Source organism: Microtus ochrogaster, chromosome 1, assembly GCF_000317375.1.
Source record: "Microtus ochrogaster isolate Prairie Vole_2 chromosome 1, MicOch1.0, whole genome shotgun sequence".
NCBI lineage: Eukaryota > Metazoa > Chordata > Mammalia > Rodentia > Cricetidae > Microtus > Microtus ochrogaster.
This window is the reverse complement of record NC_022009.1, coordinates 60,692,921-60,707,830: the sequence shown is the minus strand read 5'-3', so window position 1 is coordinate 60,707,830 and position 14,910 is coordinate 60,692,921. Positions and strand designations below refer to the sequence as shown.

At 35.9% G+C, this 14,910-nt stretch overlaps 1 protein-coding gene across 2 annotated transcripts in view; it reads left to right on the top strand.

The window, feature by feature from the left end:
* The window catches only part of Arhgap5 (Rho GTPase activating protein 5), a 68,282-nt gene that overhangs the window by 35,071 nt on the left and 18,301 nt on the right, over positions 1-14,910 (top strand). For both annotated transcript variants that reach the window (XM_005343740.1, XM_005343741.2), the window contains exon 3: positions 8,389-8,536. In XM_005343740.1, the coding sequence (XP_005343797.1) occupies positions 8,389-8,536 (148 nt within the window). The remainder of the gene's footprint in view (positions 1-8,388; positions 8,537-14,910) is intronic.

Here is a 14,910-nt window from a genome sequence, read left to right as displayed (position 1 = left end):
AAAAAAAAAAAAAAAAAAAAAAAAAAAAAAAAAGAAAGAAAGAAAGAAAGAAAGAAAGAAAGAAATAACACATTGGCAAGAGATGCAATGGCAAAAACTAGAAGGAAGGTTTGAAAAATAGTATAATGATTTGGTGTAAGAAACAGATATGATATTATACCAAAATGATACCAAGGAAGTTGTGACATCTGACTTAACATATGTCATATATTTACATATTTAGTGTAAGAAATGGAGAAACTGGGATTTGGTGTTATAAGAGGAAGGAGTATGGAGACAGTGTATGTTATAGAGCTTGGTGAAGTACTGGTCCAGGACTTTAAATATGTATCAAAATAAAAAGAGTAGCATTAAAATTCTATTCGTATCCTAAGATGCCTCCATACAGTTGACAGCAGAATTACTAGAATGGACAGTGGAGGCACAAATGCTCTAGAAGTCCAGATCTAGCAAATAACAATCTTAGTGTAGGGGGAGGTTCTTAACAGTACATGTAGAGATCATTATGAATATAGACAGTTCTACTTAGGGAGGAATGATGGAGGATTTTGACAGTGTAAAACAGGTAGCTGCAGAACAGGAAAAGGTATTGGAGTCGTGGCCCCACTTCCTAGGTGTTTGCCAAAGACTACCTGAAAAAAGTAAGAGATAATCAAGATTAAAACCTAAGATCAGCAAACATTTCAGTGTTGGTACTCAACAGCTTGATAACTGACACAATTTCCTAGCCCACAAGATTGCAAAGAAACAAAAGCAGCTGATCCTCCCTCCTTCCCTCTGAGATCATCTGTGCCTGAGGCTGAACAGGCTAAGGCTGGGCACTTGTCAGCTTACCATCTCTTAACAGTGCCATCCAATGAAAGTTCAACAGTTAGAAATAAAGGATTGGAGGTGAAACAACTGTTGTTGCTTATGTCTATTGGCCAAAAATTAAATTCTTATGCATTGTTCTTGCTGAGTAGAACAAAAGTTTTATCTAGTATACCTTTAATGATTTTCAAATTGCTTCATATCTGGCCATACCTAAGATTTTTGTTTTTAAATTTCATTTTTAAAATGTGTTGGCAACCCCCCTTGCAACAAACAAACCAGCAGCCAGCAAGATGGCTTAGCAGGTAACGGTGCTTGCTGCCAGCCCTAGATGACATTAGTTTGATATTTGGAACCTGGATGGTGGAGAAAACCACCTCGTACAAGTTGTCTTTTGATTCCTACACATGTGCTTTCCATGAATGCACCCACCCAACACAGGTATGTGGATGCTCACACACTGTGGCTTTTAAAAGGCAAAACTACAGGTGCCTGTTAATAAAGGACTTCATTTTCTTTTTTTCTTTTTTTTCATTTTCGAGACAGGGTTTCTCTGTAGTTTTTGGTGCCTGTCCTGGAACTAGCTCTTGTAGATCAGGCTGGCCTCAAACTTGCAGAGATCCTCCTGCCTCTGCCTCCCCAGTGCTGGGATTAAAGGCGTGCGCCACCACCGCCCAGCTAGGACTTCATTTTCTTAAAGTTATACTCTTAAAATGTTTTATAGTTAGAGCTAGGTATTGGTCGCGTGTGCCTTTAATTTCAGCCCTCGGGAGGCAGAGACAAGTGGATCTCTGTGAGTTCGGGGCCAGCCTGGTCTACAAGAACTAGTTCCAGGATAGGCTCGAAAGCTACAGAGAAACCCTGTCTCAAAAAAAAAAAACAAAAAAAAAACAAAAAACCATTTTATTGTTTTGGGTATGGACATAGGAGTGGAGGTCAGAAGACTTGGGTGTCAGGGATTGAACTAGCATTGCAGGCTTGTACCACCATGGTCAGCTTTTTACTGACCCCTGCTGCCGGGGTCAGCACTCAGATCCTCGTGCTTGTGTAGTAAGCACTTTACCCACTGAACCACCTCCCCAGTCCTAGGAGATGGTATTATGCTGGTTTTGATTTGCATTTCCCTGGTAGGCAATGGTACTAACAATTTTTATTATTTGTTGGTCTTTGTATGGCTTCTTCTTTTGAAATATACCTGTTCAAATCATTTGTTCATTTTAGTTGGTTTCTCTTTGTTTTTTGAAAGTTTGAGTTCCTTATACATACTGGATATTAGCCCTCTCTGAGATGAACAGTTGGCAAATATATCCTCCCATTTTATAGGTTGTCTCTTCTCTGTATTCATTGTTTTCTTTTCTGTGTAAAGGAATATTTCATATAATCCTGTTTGTCAGCCTTTACTTTTTTGTTCTGTGATCTTTTCTAGGAAAACCATTGCCTACACTGGTAGCTTAAAATATTTCCTCTTTATTTTCTTACACTGATTATAGTTTGTAGACTTAATACACATGTGTCTTTAATCTCCCTTGAATTGTTTTGTGTACAGGTCCAGAGACAAATTAACTCATTTCTATTAATTTACCTTCTGGCTCATGCTTTGTTACCTCATCCCTTACATGCCATGCTTCCCCTGTCTCCTCGTGACTATGCCCTTCTTCCCACCATCCTCTGTTCCTGGAATTCTTGCCTAGCTATTGGCCATTCAGCTCTTTATTAAACCAATCAGAATAACAAATCTTTACACACTGTAACCAAATATCTTGTAACATATAGATATATTTTATGAAAAACATCAGGAATTTTGGACATGCTTAAAAGTCTCTCTTAGAACCAGGTGGTAGCGGTGCACACCTTTAATCCCAGCATTCGGGAGGCAGAGGTAGGCATATCTCAGTTAGTTGGAAGCCAGCCTGGTCTACAAGAGCTAGTACCAGGACAGGCTCCAAAGCTACAGAGAACCTCTGCCTCAAAAAACAAACAAACAAAAAAAAAAAACAAAAAAAAAAACAAAAAAAGTCTCTCTTAGACTTTGGAGTACGGTTATTGTACATTACTTTAGAGTTCAGGAGAAAGGTGCATTTGGCTATGAATTTGAGTTATCAGTAGGTAGATGGCATAACCAAGAGGGTGAGTTTGGATGGAGAAGATAATCAGGGTGAGGTGCAAGTCATTCATCCTCATTATAGAGTGTGCTGAAAAAAAATGTCATGAGGTGATAGGGTGATCTCCTTGAAGTTCACTAAAGACTGCTGAGAAGTCAAGGAAAATGAGAGCTAGATGTTGCCAAACAATCATCTATATTTTGTAAAATGGACTTAGAAGCATGTTGAGTGTGATGGGGGACTAATTGGAGTGCATGTAAGAGTGAAGGAAGGAAAATTTGGAGCCAGGTAGTACAAGTGATGAATGGTTCGTCAGAAGTGTACCCAGTATCTTAAAACAGCAGCTGACTAGGAGAGAGACTTCTTCTTTTTTAAACATGAGCAAACCCTACTCCTAGATTAAGAGCTACAGACAATTAATGACTTGAAATGGGAAAATCCATCTTCTCCAGAGTTGAACTCCATATTTGATTATCTTATATAAAATGGTCAGCCCTAAAAATACACACATGAGTAAAGCTAAGTAGACTCAGAAGGTCGTAATTATATATTAGTTTGTGTGTATATGCATGTGTTTGTATAACAATAATAATTTTCAAAAGGGGCCATGAATTCGGGATCAGTGGTGTGTTTCTAGAGAGGAAACTGGAAGGAGAAGATGGAGGGGAAGGGATGTTGTAAATAAAGTACATAGCATGAAATTTTTAAAAAGTAATTGAGAGCAAATTCCGTGTATTTGGGTAAATGTAATAGGAATGGTTTGGTAAAAGGTGGCATGCTAATGGTCCTTAATTGTTTTATTTTGGTGTTTTCTGTCATAGTGAGTCTGGTTTTTTTCCTACTGCTGCTACCAAAAGATTTTCTTTACATTTCTTCATTTGTCTCATTTTGAATATAATTTTTATCCCAAAAACTATGTCTAAGAGATAAAAGAGTATTAGATTTTCTTGCTTTCTTAAAGTCCTTTGAAAGCCTAGTCAGCTGTCTTGCTGGTTTTAAGTTTTATTCAGAATTTGCTGTTTATATGGCTTTAATATTATTCATTATAATGTTTATATGAGTTTGTTGCTGATATTACTGCAGTAAGTGGGAGGTGGCTGTTTTTCTTCCTGATACGTTTATTTACACTGAAAATTTAAGCTATCTGCTGTATACTTGATAACATAGTTTACATTATTTGCAAATAGAATATTTGTTTTATCATAAGCATGTTTTTGTTTTGCAACCATAACTTTCTTTTAAAAATAGCAGGGTAAATAGTATAAATTCTCGAGTATGAAGGAGGTAACAGTTAAAATTGTATCACCGTAAATCAGATCTTGTTTTTCATTGGCATAGTTGTTTTTAATTGGAGACCCCATTTCTCACTAAATGTTAAACCTATTTTTATAGACAACAGATATCCTTGTTTTTCTTTTAGTTCAGATAACCAGGTAGCATTTTATAAAAGTTATAATTACCTAGTCTTAGTTTATTGATTTTAAATTATATTGTTTTGAGTTAGAGTGATACTTTATAGATCAGTAACTCAAGCCAAGAAATGGATCTCTATATTATGTGGAGTGCTTAAAATCCTGCATTTGTCCGGCATGTAAATCCTAGAACTCAGGAAATTGAGGGAAACATCTGTAATTAGTCTTTCTGTGTCCCACCAGCCAGCTCCCAAATAATGACATAGACTTACAGTTAATTATGAAAGCTCAGCCTTAGGTTACGCTTGTCCCGCCAACTCTTGTGACTTAAATTAGCCCACGTTTTGTTAACCCGTCTCTTTATACTGCCCTTGCTGCTTTCTCCATAGCTGGATGGCGACGACTCCTTTCTCTTCCCAGAGTCCTCTTTGTGCCTAGCTATACCTAGACCTCTTGCCTAGCTACTAGCCAGTTTTTTTTTTTAAACTAAACATCTTCACACAGTGTACAAATATCCCACAACATTTTCTCCCATTTTTGTCTAAATGAGAAGAAAAGGTTTTAACTGTAATGTTGTAAAATCATATAAAATAAGGACAATAATCAAGTAAATACATTTACAATGTCTAATCTATCTGTATTTGGCAACACTGTGTTTTTAGACCTCAAAACATTTTCCTAGGTAAACAGATTAAGCTGAATGCTTGCCCTTAGCTTAGGCTTGTCCCACTAGCTCTTCTATCTTAAATTAGCCCATTTATTTTAATTGACATTTTGTTGTGTGGCTCATTACCTCATCTCCACACTGTCCATGCCATTTCCTCAACGTCTGGCAGGCAACTCCATCTTCTTCCCAGAGTCCTCTCCCTGCCCGGAAATCCCACCTGTACCTCTTGCTTAGTTATTGGCCGTTCAGCTCTTTATCACACCAATTACAGCAGTGTATCTCTTACAGTCTACAAATATCCCACAGCAAACATACTATAATTTGTGGACAGCCACGGACTACAGAAAGAAACCTTATTTCAACAACAAATCCTTAAATTTTTTGAGAACTCCCTGGAGTGATTCTGCTGCCTAAGAACTGTAAACTATAGAACAAAATAGAATTGTATGTATTTTAATTCATTTTGAAAGGTGTTTCTCATCTAAAACTTTCTTTTTTTAAAAGTTTCTCTATATACCCTAGGTTGAGTTCACTTTGTGATCCAGACTGACTTTGAACTAGCAGCATTCCTACTACCCCAGCCTCACACTTACTCAGGTTACAGGTTTATACCATATGCCCTGCCCCAAATTACTTTTCATCATGTAAATTTCTTTGTACCAGTACCATTAAAAAACAGACTGATCCATAGAGCAGGCTCCTCCCCTATAATGATTATCGGAGTAGACCTGTTTTAAAGTGTCCCTCTAGAGCTGGTGAAAATTCGTTGCTATAAGATCTTGCCTTTTTACTGTATTAGATTACTAGGACCATATTTTGTAGTTTCAGAATTAAATTACCTGCCTCATTCATTTGGGGCCTAGAAATACACTTTTGAGCTTATGCTAGATAATCTACCTTATTTTGCTTCCTTTTTTTAACCCACCAAATTTAGTGAAATATTCAGGTTTTCTAAGACCAAGTTAGACTTTACTTTTTTCTCTCCCCAACCTCAAGTGGGGATGTAATTAAGTTACCTCAGTTATCTCAGAGTTTAAATTGGTTTTGAATGGCCAGTAATAAAAATGTAACTTAAGAGTGAATTATTACAATACTTAAGACTAACTTGCAAGGCTAACTTGCTTCTTGTCTTGACTGCCTGTTCTTAACTACCCAGTAGCTGCTTCCCAAATCACCACACAGAAGCTTAATTATAAATGCTCAGCCAGTAGCTCTGGCTTATTACTAACTACCTCTTACATTTTAAGTTAATCCATGTTTATGATCTGTCACGTGGTGGTACCTTTATTAGCATACCATGTTTATCTCCTGTTCCCTCTCCATCTGGCTGGGGACTCCTGACTCTGCCCTTCTTTCAATCATCCTTAGTTTGGTCACTGCCTATACTTCCTTCTTGGCTACTGGCCAATCATCGTTTTATTAAACTAGTTTGAGTGACAAATCTTTACAGTGTAGAAGAGGATTATTCCACAGAACTAGCTAGACAGTTTACTTTAAAAATTATTTTTAATTTTATGTATGTGTGTATGTTTGTGTGCCCATGCACGTATAGGCATGTGCGTTTATGTACCGGTGCCCGTGAAGCCAGAGACATAAGATCCTTGTGGATGGGTGCTGGAAACCAAACTCAGTCCTCTTCAGGAGCAGTATATTCTCTTAACCACTGAAGCATCTCTTCAGTCCCAGATATATTACGCTTTAAAAAAAAAAAACTGTCGGGCTGTGGTGGCGCATGCCTTTAATCCTAGCACTTGGGAGGCAGAGGCAGGCGGATCTCTGTGAGTTCGAGACCAGCCTGGTCTACAAGAGCTAGTTCCAGGACAGGCTCCAAAGCCACAGAGAAACCCTGTGGGGGGGGGGGACTCTTCAATGTTGCAGACTACGAGTTCTTTACCTCTTCATTTCTGTTCATATTGTTATATTCTAGGCATTGCTGTTGACCAAAAGTGCAGTTTGTTTGGAAACTGTTATTTCTATAAACAGACAACCCTCTCCCCCCCCCCAAAAAAAAAGTTTTGCCTCAGATTTAAGTTTTCCATTCAAATTGTAATGCAGCTACTAGTTTGTAGCTTGAAAAAGACCTTACTTCTAAGAAAAAAAAGAACTTAGCCACTTACCTCTATCTGGCTTTAAGTATAGTTTCTGCTACTTCCTTGTCAGAGCTCTGTTTTGGTGATGGTCAGTTAGATAATAAGATTATAGACTATTTAACTAGGTGAGTTAGGTTTTGAATCAGAACACTTTAATACCCTGTGGTAATTAGTCTGTACTTACCAAGAGTGTGTATTCTCGTTCCTACTAGGAAGTGTTAGTGACTGAGGATTTGAAAGTTGGATTTCATGAGCTCTGGCAGTTTGCTGGGTGAAAGGACTAAAATATCCAAGAAGTCCAGTGTAGAGAATAAGACAAGAATGGGAAAATGAGAGATGATTTTGGGCATTAGGGGTGATGTACTGTGCCTTCTGCCGCTTTTTCCCCTATGTGTAAGTCAGCAACAGTACTTACCGACTAGATGAATAAATTTGTGTCGGGATGTGTGTATGGTATTATTTATTTTTATTTGTTTTGTTTATACCAGGGAAAATAAAAAATTTGTACATGAAGTTAGACTGAAAGAATCCAAGGTCAATAAAAATGCTCTAACATTCTCGTGTTTGAAGATTTTATCGTCTCATATTTTAGAAATTCCCAACTGGGTGTTTGCAACAGAATCGTCTATGGATATAACATCTAATCCAGAAAGGTTGAGTTAGTATCTCCTCATTAGTTGGATTTCAGACAGTGTTCAATGTGGTTTTAATATGTTTACTTCCTAGGAAAGAATCCATTTTCTCTCTGATGTTAGATTTTGAAAATTCTTGTTTAATTTTTCTAAAGATATTTTTGTGTATCTTTAGAAAATTTATGTTAAAATTAAAGCAGGGTGAGAGAAGAATGATAGCATTAACAGTTTATAATCAATCAAGCATAATTTGTTCTTACAAATAAAAGTTTATACAAAATCACAACTTACCTCAAAGGGTAGATAAAATTGGCAGACCACGTATAAAACAAGGAAGGTATCAGTTATTCCTATTAGTCCTTTGTGTTAGCTTTGAAAATTATTTTTTTAATCTCTTGCTATTTAATTTTTCCAATCTCTTATTTATCCAGATTTATTTACAAAGAGACCATTTTCTTCTAGTCAGCTGTTTTTTTTTTTTTTTCCTGTTCATTTTTGTCCCCATTGTTCAGTTTGCATCTAGCAGAGTTTATCAGGGCAAACATTACTGGGCATTTGGATTGGATGTAACTTTTAAATACTTCTTTTGATCCAAAGTATTTATGTACATTGCTTGGAAATAATTCTGGAGAAGATAAACGTTAATAGTTTTAATGTAAATATGTTTTCTTGTAGCAGAAAAAAAAAACTAAGACCTTCAATCCACCAACACGTAGAAATTGGGAAAGTAATTACTTTGGGATGCCCCTCCAGGATCTGGTTACAGCGGAGAAGCCTATACCACTATTTGTTGAAAAATGTGTGGAATTTATTGAAGACACAGGTAGGATAAAAGAATCAATACATTCGATTTGATTTATGCTCACATTTTTGCTGCAGTAACAGTTTGTTGAATGTTTGTGATATCTTAAACCATAGTTGAGCCTTATAGTTCCCATTAGTGTCATCTTAGTCACCCTGAAGGCAGTCTGATACTTATTTATTGTTGATCAGTAGTGATTTTGAAGATCTTTTTGAACATAATAAATATGTTGAAAGTTAAAATGTTAAGGTTAACCTAATTCTGTAATTTATAACAGCTTCATTAGTATAATATTAAGAGATTACATTTATGATTTTTAAAAATATTTTCAACCTAATAATATTTATATTGCATATTTTACATAGGGATAATTTTCTTTTAAATTAAAGCCATAATTATAAATTTATAAATGACAGTTCATTATGTGTGTGATTCGCTATTTATTCAGCAGTCCTAACTTGATGTTATCTTATATGGTTTAAGGAATATATAGATATCTTCACAGTTCTAAAAACAAGTTTGCAAATTTTTTTGCTATAATATAGATCATTAAAACTGAAAAAAAATGAGAGTTGGACTAGTAAGAGTTGGGAAATAGATTTGAAAAAAAATGTGTGCTTTGAGTGTATTTTATTTACTGTTTTTGAGACTGGGTCTTATTTTTGTAGCTGTGGAACTGTGTAGACCAGTCTTCAACTCACACAGAAATTCTGCTGCCTCTACCTCCTGAGTGCTAAGATTAAAGGCATTTGCCAACATGCTTGACCATTGAGCATATTTTTTAAATGAATCCACGTGATTTAATGAAATAAAATTATAAGAAAAGATTAAAAACACAAGCTACATGTTTAGCCTTATTTGCTTGTAGTGCTTTTTCTGATCTAACTTTTTATGCTAGTAAAGCTATATCTTACCTAAATAATCATGCTTAGTTTTGCTCATGGGTGCCCTACCCTTTAGTACAATTATCACTTTATTTGTGTACGTATTGATTTGTCTATTTGATGAGGAATGGTGACTTCTGATTTTAGTAAGGATTAGAATATGGTAAAATACTGTTATTCACTAATCATGATTGAAATAAGATATGTCTTCTTTCAGTTAATATATGTTAATTTTTAGAGTCTGCATTTGATGTAACATTATTCTTTCTTTCCTTCAACAAAGACTTAAGAAATGAGTTTTGGACAAATTTCATGTCTGACTTTAAGACAGGAAAAACAAATGCAAAGATTTTTCTAATACTAGATCTCTGCTTTGGACTTAACTGGCTTCTCATTAATATCCGGATCTTCTGTTCGGTTCCATTGGTCCTCCTGTCTCTTCGTATGCCAATACCAGGCTGTTTTCAGTACTGTAGCTCTGTAGTAGAGTTTGAAGTCAGGGATTGTGATGCCTCCAGAAGTTCTTTGATTGTACAGGATTGTTTTGTCTATCCTGGGTTTTTTTGCTTTTCCATATGAAGTTGATTACCGTTCTTTCAATGTCTTTGAAGAATTTTGCTGGGATTTTGATGGGCATTGCATTGAATCTATAGATTGCTTTTGGTAAGATTGCCATTTTTACTATGTTAATTCTACCTACCCAAGAGCATGGGAGATCTTTCCACTTTCTGGTGTCTTCTTCAATTTCTTTCTTCAAAGATTTAAAGTTCTTGTCATGCAAGTCTTCCACTTGTTTGGTTAGAGTTAGTTACTCCAAGATATTTTATGCTATTTGTAGCTATTGTGAAGGGTGATTTCTTCCCCAACCCTTTTATCATCTGTGTACAGTAGGGCTACTGATTTTCTTTAAGCTAATCTTGTATCCTGCTACATTACTGAAAGTATGAGTTGTAGAAGTTCCTTGGTAGAATTTTTGGGGTTGCTTATGTAAACAGACAGTGAGAGTTTGATCTTCTTTTCCGATTTGTATCCCCTTGATCTCCTTTTCTTATCGCTCTTGCTAAGACCTCAAGAACCATACTGAATAGATATGGAGAGAGTGGACAGCCGTCTTGTTCCTGATTTCAGTGAAATTGCTGGTAGTTTCAGTTTTTCTCCATCTAGTTTGATGTTGGCTTGCTGTATATTCCCTTTATTATGTATAGTTATGTTCCTTGTATCCCTGCTCTCTCCAAGACCTTTATCATGAAGGGATGTTGTATTTTGTCGAAAGCTTTTTCGACATCTAATGAGATGATCATGTGGTTTTTTTTTTTTTAGTTTGTTTCTATGGTGGATTGCATTGACAGATTTTTGTGGCCTGGAAGGATGGCCTAACCATTAAACCTATATATGCCTTTTCTTACATTTTTGAACTTCAAAAATCATTACAAGAATTATTCGCCAGGATCCATTCAGGGATCTTCCATTATAGTTTTTGGTATGCTTCTCTTACACTTCTTTAAAATAGCTTCTTAACTATGTCTTCTTTCATTACATGTATACTTTTGTTTTTGGTTTTTTTCCTGGGGAGCATTTTTTGTTTTGTTTTGTTTTTCTATTTGTTTGCTTTTTGGTTTGGTTTAGATTCATAGTTTTTTTGAGAAATGTTCCTAAATTTATTTGTATAATTTGTGATGAGAGTCAGGTTCAGTATTTTTAATTGGAGTTTTTTGTAGAGCTGAAGAATCCTCTATATCACACAGTAGGTGGCAGTTATTAAAGAACTATTTCATTTGTTTTTTAGAATCCTATCTTTAAATAACCCCAACTCATTGTCAGTTATTGTCACTTGAATTTAACAGTGTAAGTACTGAACTGGCTGATCTTTCAGAAGACTGAGTTCAATTCCCAGATTGTATGACAGCTCACAACTGCCTGTAATTCTGGTCCCTGGAAATTCAATGTTATATTCTAGTCTCTGAGGGTATCAGGCATACATGTGATACAAAGAAATACATGTAAGCAAAATATCCATACACACAAAAATAAATTAGTTAAATTTAAAAAGAAATGAGCTAGCCACTAAAAACAACCTGGCTATATTTTTCCTAGCACAAAGGACCAGTAAATTAACCCCTGAAACATTTCTTCAGATTGTTTTTAAATGCTTATGTCCAGTATCAACTTTCTTTAGGCCTCCTGGTATATTAAGTTTACTTTTTATGGTTTTCTAGTTTGAGACCATCTTATTTTTATTTGTTACTAACAACAGTCTTACCGAAATATATGATCATTTACCTGGTTAACAAGCTACTTTTTGTTTGTTTGTTTTACCCACCATCCATTAGAATATACTCTCCGTGAAAATAGTGGTCTAAACAGTGGTTCTAAAACTGTCTGTACATAATTAATCTTTAATGTTTTATAACCAAATGATTGCCCTTGTGGCATACAGACAGATTTCTTCTGAAGTTCTGTGTTTTGGGAGCTGGAGAGATGACTCATTAAGATCAAGTGCTGTTCTTCAGAGGATCCAAGTTCAATTCCTAACACTCATGTCAGCTCCAGGGGATCCAGTGCCCTTTTTTTTTCCTGTAGGCATTTTCACATATGTGCACATACCCCTACACAAACGTAGGTAGGTAGGTAGGTAGGTAGGTAGATAGATAGATAGATAGATAGATAGATAGATAGATAGATAGATAGATAGATAGATAGATAGATATGATAGATATGATAGAGTGGTAGTTCAGGTGTACTTGGTTCTCATAATCTCATAGGGAATGGCACTATTAGGACGTGTGGCCTTTTTAGACTAGGTATGGTCTTATTATAATTGTGTCCCTATGGGGTGGGCTTTGAGATCTATTTTGGTTCATTGTGACACCGAGACCATTTCTTTTTTCTTTTTTTTCCGAGACCATTTCTTATTGCCTTCTGATCAAGATGTAGCCAGCACCATGTCTACTTGCACACGGCCATGCTCCCTGCCATAATGATAATGGACTGAATATCTGAACTGTTAAGCTGCTACCTCAGTTAGGTATTTTCCTTTATAAGAGTTGCTGCAGAGGCATGGTGTCTCTTCACAGCAATAGAAATCCTAAGACAGACATACAGTTAAAAAGAGGAGACAATCTTTGTAAAAGTTCAAAGAGTAGTATCATTGTTGATTCCAAAGAACCATGTATTAGAAGATGTTTTGCGGGTCATTGGTAATAGTGTTGAACAGCCTTCTGTATGTTAGAAGCTTGCTCCTTAATATGGCAGTGTTGAGAAGTAGTGTGGACCTTTAAGAGATGCTGAGAAGTCCTTAGATCATTTACTAAGGTGATTAAGATAGTTTTTGAGAGAAGGTTATAAAAGCCTGAGATTGGCACCTCCAGCTGACTTCCTTTCTGTTAATATTATATTTATACTGTAATGATGCAGCTAAGAACTGATGTTCGCACTAAAACTTCTTATAAAGTTAAATGTCCTTGACTCTTTTATTATAGTAACAAAAGGCTAATATATCTGTGCTGTAATTTAATAATTTAAATTTATGTGAACTTGAATAACTTTCATTATGCTGACCTTATTATAATATTATAAAAAACAAACTTTTTTTTCTTTTGGGATTACTTTATAAATTGATATAATTGTACAGAATTGCTATTTTATACATGATAATCAGATTATGTGTATTTGTAACATCTTGTTTTCTTTTGTCAAACATTTGAGTTCATATAGATATGTCATTCTATTTTGTTCTCATTCCCCTTCCACTGTTTACAATAGCCACAAATAATAAAATACCTTGGGATAACTGTAACCGAACAATTCAAGGACTTGTATGATAAGAACTTTAAATCTTTGAAAAAAGAATTCTAAGAAGACCTCAGAAAATGGAAAGATCCTCCATGCTCTTAGATAAGTAGAATCAACATAGTAAAAATGGCAGTCTCACCAAAAGCAATCTACAGATTCAATGCAATACCCATCAAAATCCCAGAAGAATTTCTCACAGACCTCGAAAGAACAATATTAAACTTCATACGGAAAAAAAAAAAAAAACCTAGGATAGCCAAAACAATCTTATACAATAAAGGAACTTCTAGAGGCATTACCATCCTTGACTTCAAACTCTACTACAGAGCTACAGTATGATAACAACTTGGTACTAGCATAAAAACAGACAAGTGGACCAATGGAATCCACTCAGAGTCCCAGATATCAATCCACACACGAGTTCTTGTCTTTTGACAAAGAAGCTAAGATTGTAAAATGGAAAAAAGAAAGTATCTTTAATAAATGGTGTTAAAATAGGAGCGGCGGGCTATGTTCCTGGCACCCGGCCGTCTGCACGGCTAGCTTTATACCCGAAATAATTACACGGAAACTGTATTCTTTTAAACACTGCTTGACCCATTAGTTTTAACCTCTTATTGGCTAGCTCTTACATATTGATCTAACCCATTTCTAATAATCTGTATAGCCCACTTGGTGGCTTACCAGGGAAGATCTTAACCTGCGTCTGTCTGGAGTGGAAGAATCATGGCGACTGCCTGACTCGGCTTCTTTCTCCCAGCATTCTGTTCTGTTTACTCCGCCTATCTAAATTCTACCCTATCAGAGGGCCAACCAGTTTATTAATTAACCAATGAAAGCAACAAATAGATACAAGACCCACCTCCATCAAAGTGGTGCTGGCATAATTGGATCTCAGCATGTGGAAAAGTGAAAATAGACCCATGTATATTGCCATGCGCAAAACTCAAGTCCAAGTGGACCAAAAACCTCAACATAAAACCAGCCACACTAAACCTCATAGAAAAGAAATTGGGAAGTATCCTTGAATGCATTGGCACAGGAGACCACTTCCTAAATATAAGTCCAGTAGCACAGACACGGAGAGCAGCAGTCAATAAATGGGACCTCCTGAAAGTAACAAAACTGTAAATGAAAGGACATAGTCCACAAGACAATATAACAGCCTATAAAATGGGAAAAGATCTTCACCAACCTCACGTCTGACAGAGGACTCATCTCCAAAATATACAAAGAACTCAAGAAACTAGACACCAAAATACCAAATGATAAAATTGAAAACTGGGTACAGATCTAAACAGAGATCTCTCAACAGAGGAATCTTAAAAAATGGCCCGAAAGACACTTAAGGAAATGCTCAACATCTTTAGTCATCAGAGAAATGTAAATCAAAACAACTCTGAAATACCATCTTACACCTTTCAGAATGGCCAAGATCAAAAACATTTATGACAGCTCCATTGCTAGTGGGAGTGCAAACTTGTACAGCTGCTTTGGAAATCAGTATGGTCTTTTCTTAGAAAATTAGAAATCAATCTACCTCAAGCCCCAGCAATACCACTTTTGGATATATACCCAAAGAATGCTCAATCATACCGTAAGGACATTTGCTCACCTGTGTTCATATCATGTTATTCATAATAGAACCTGGAGACAACCTAGATGTCCCTCAGCTGAAGAATGGGTAAAGAAAATGTACATTTGCACAATGGAGTACTA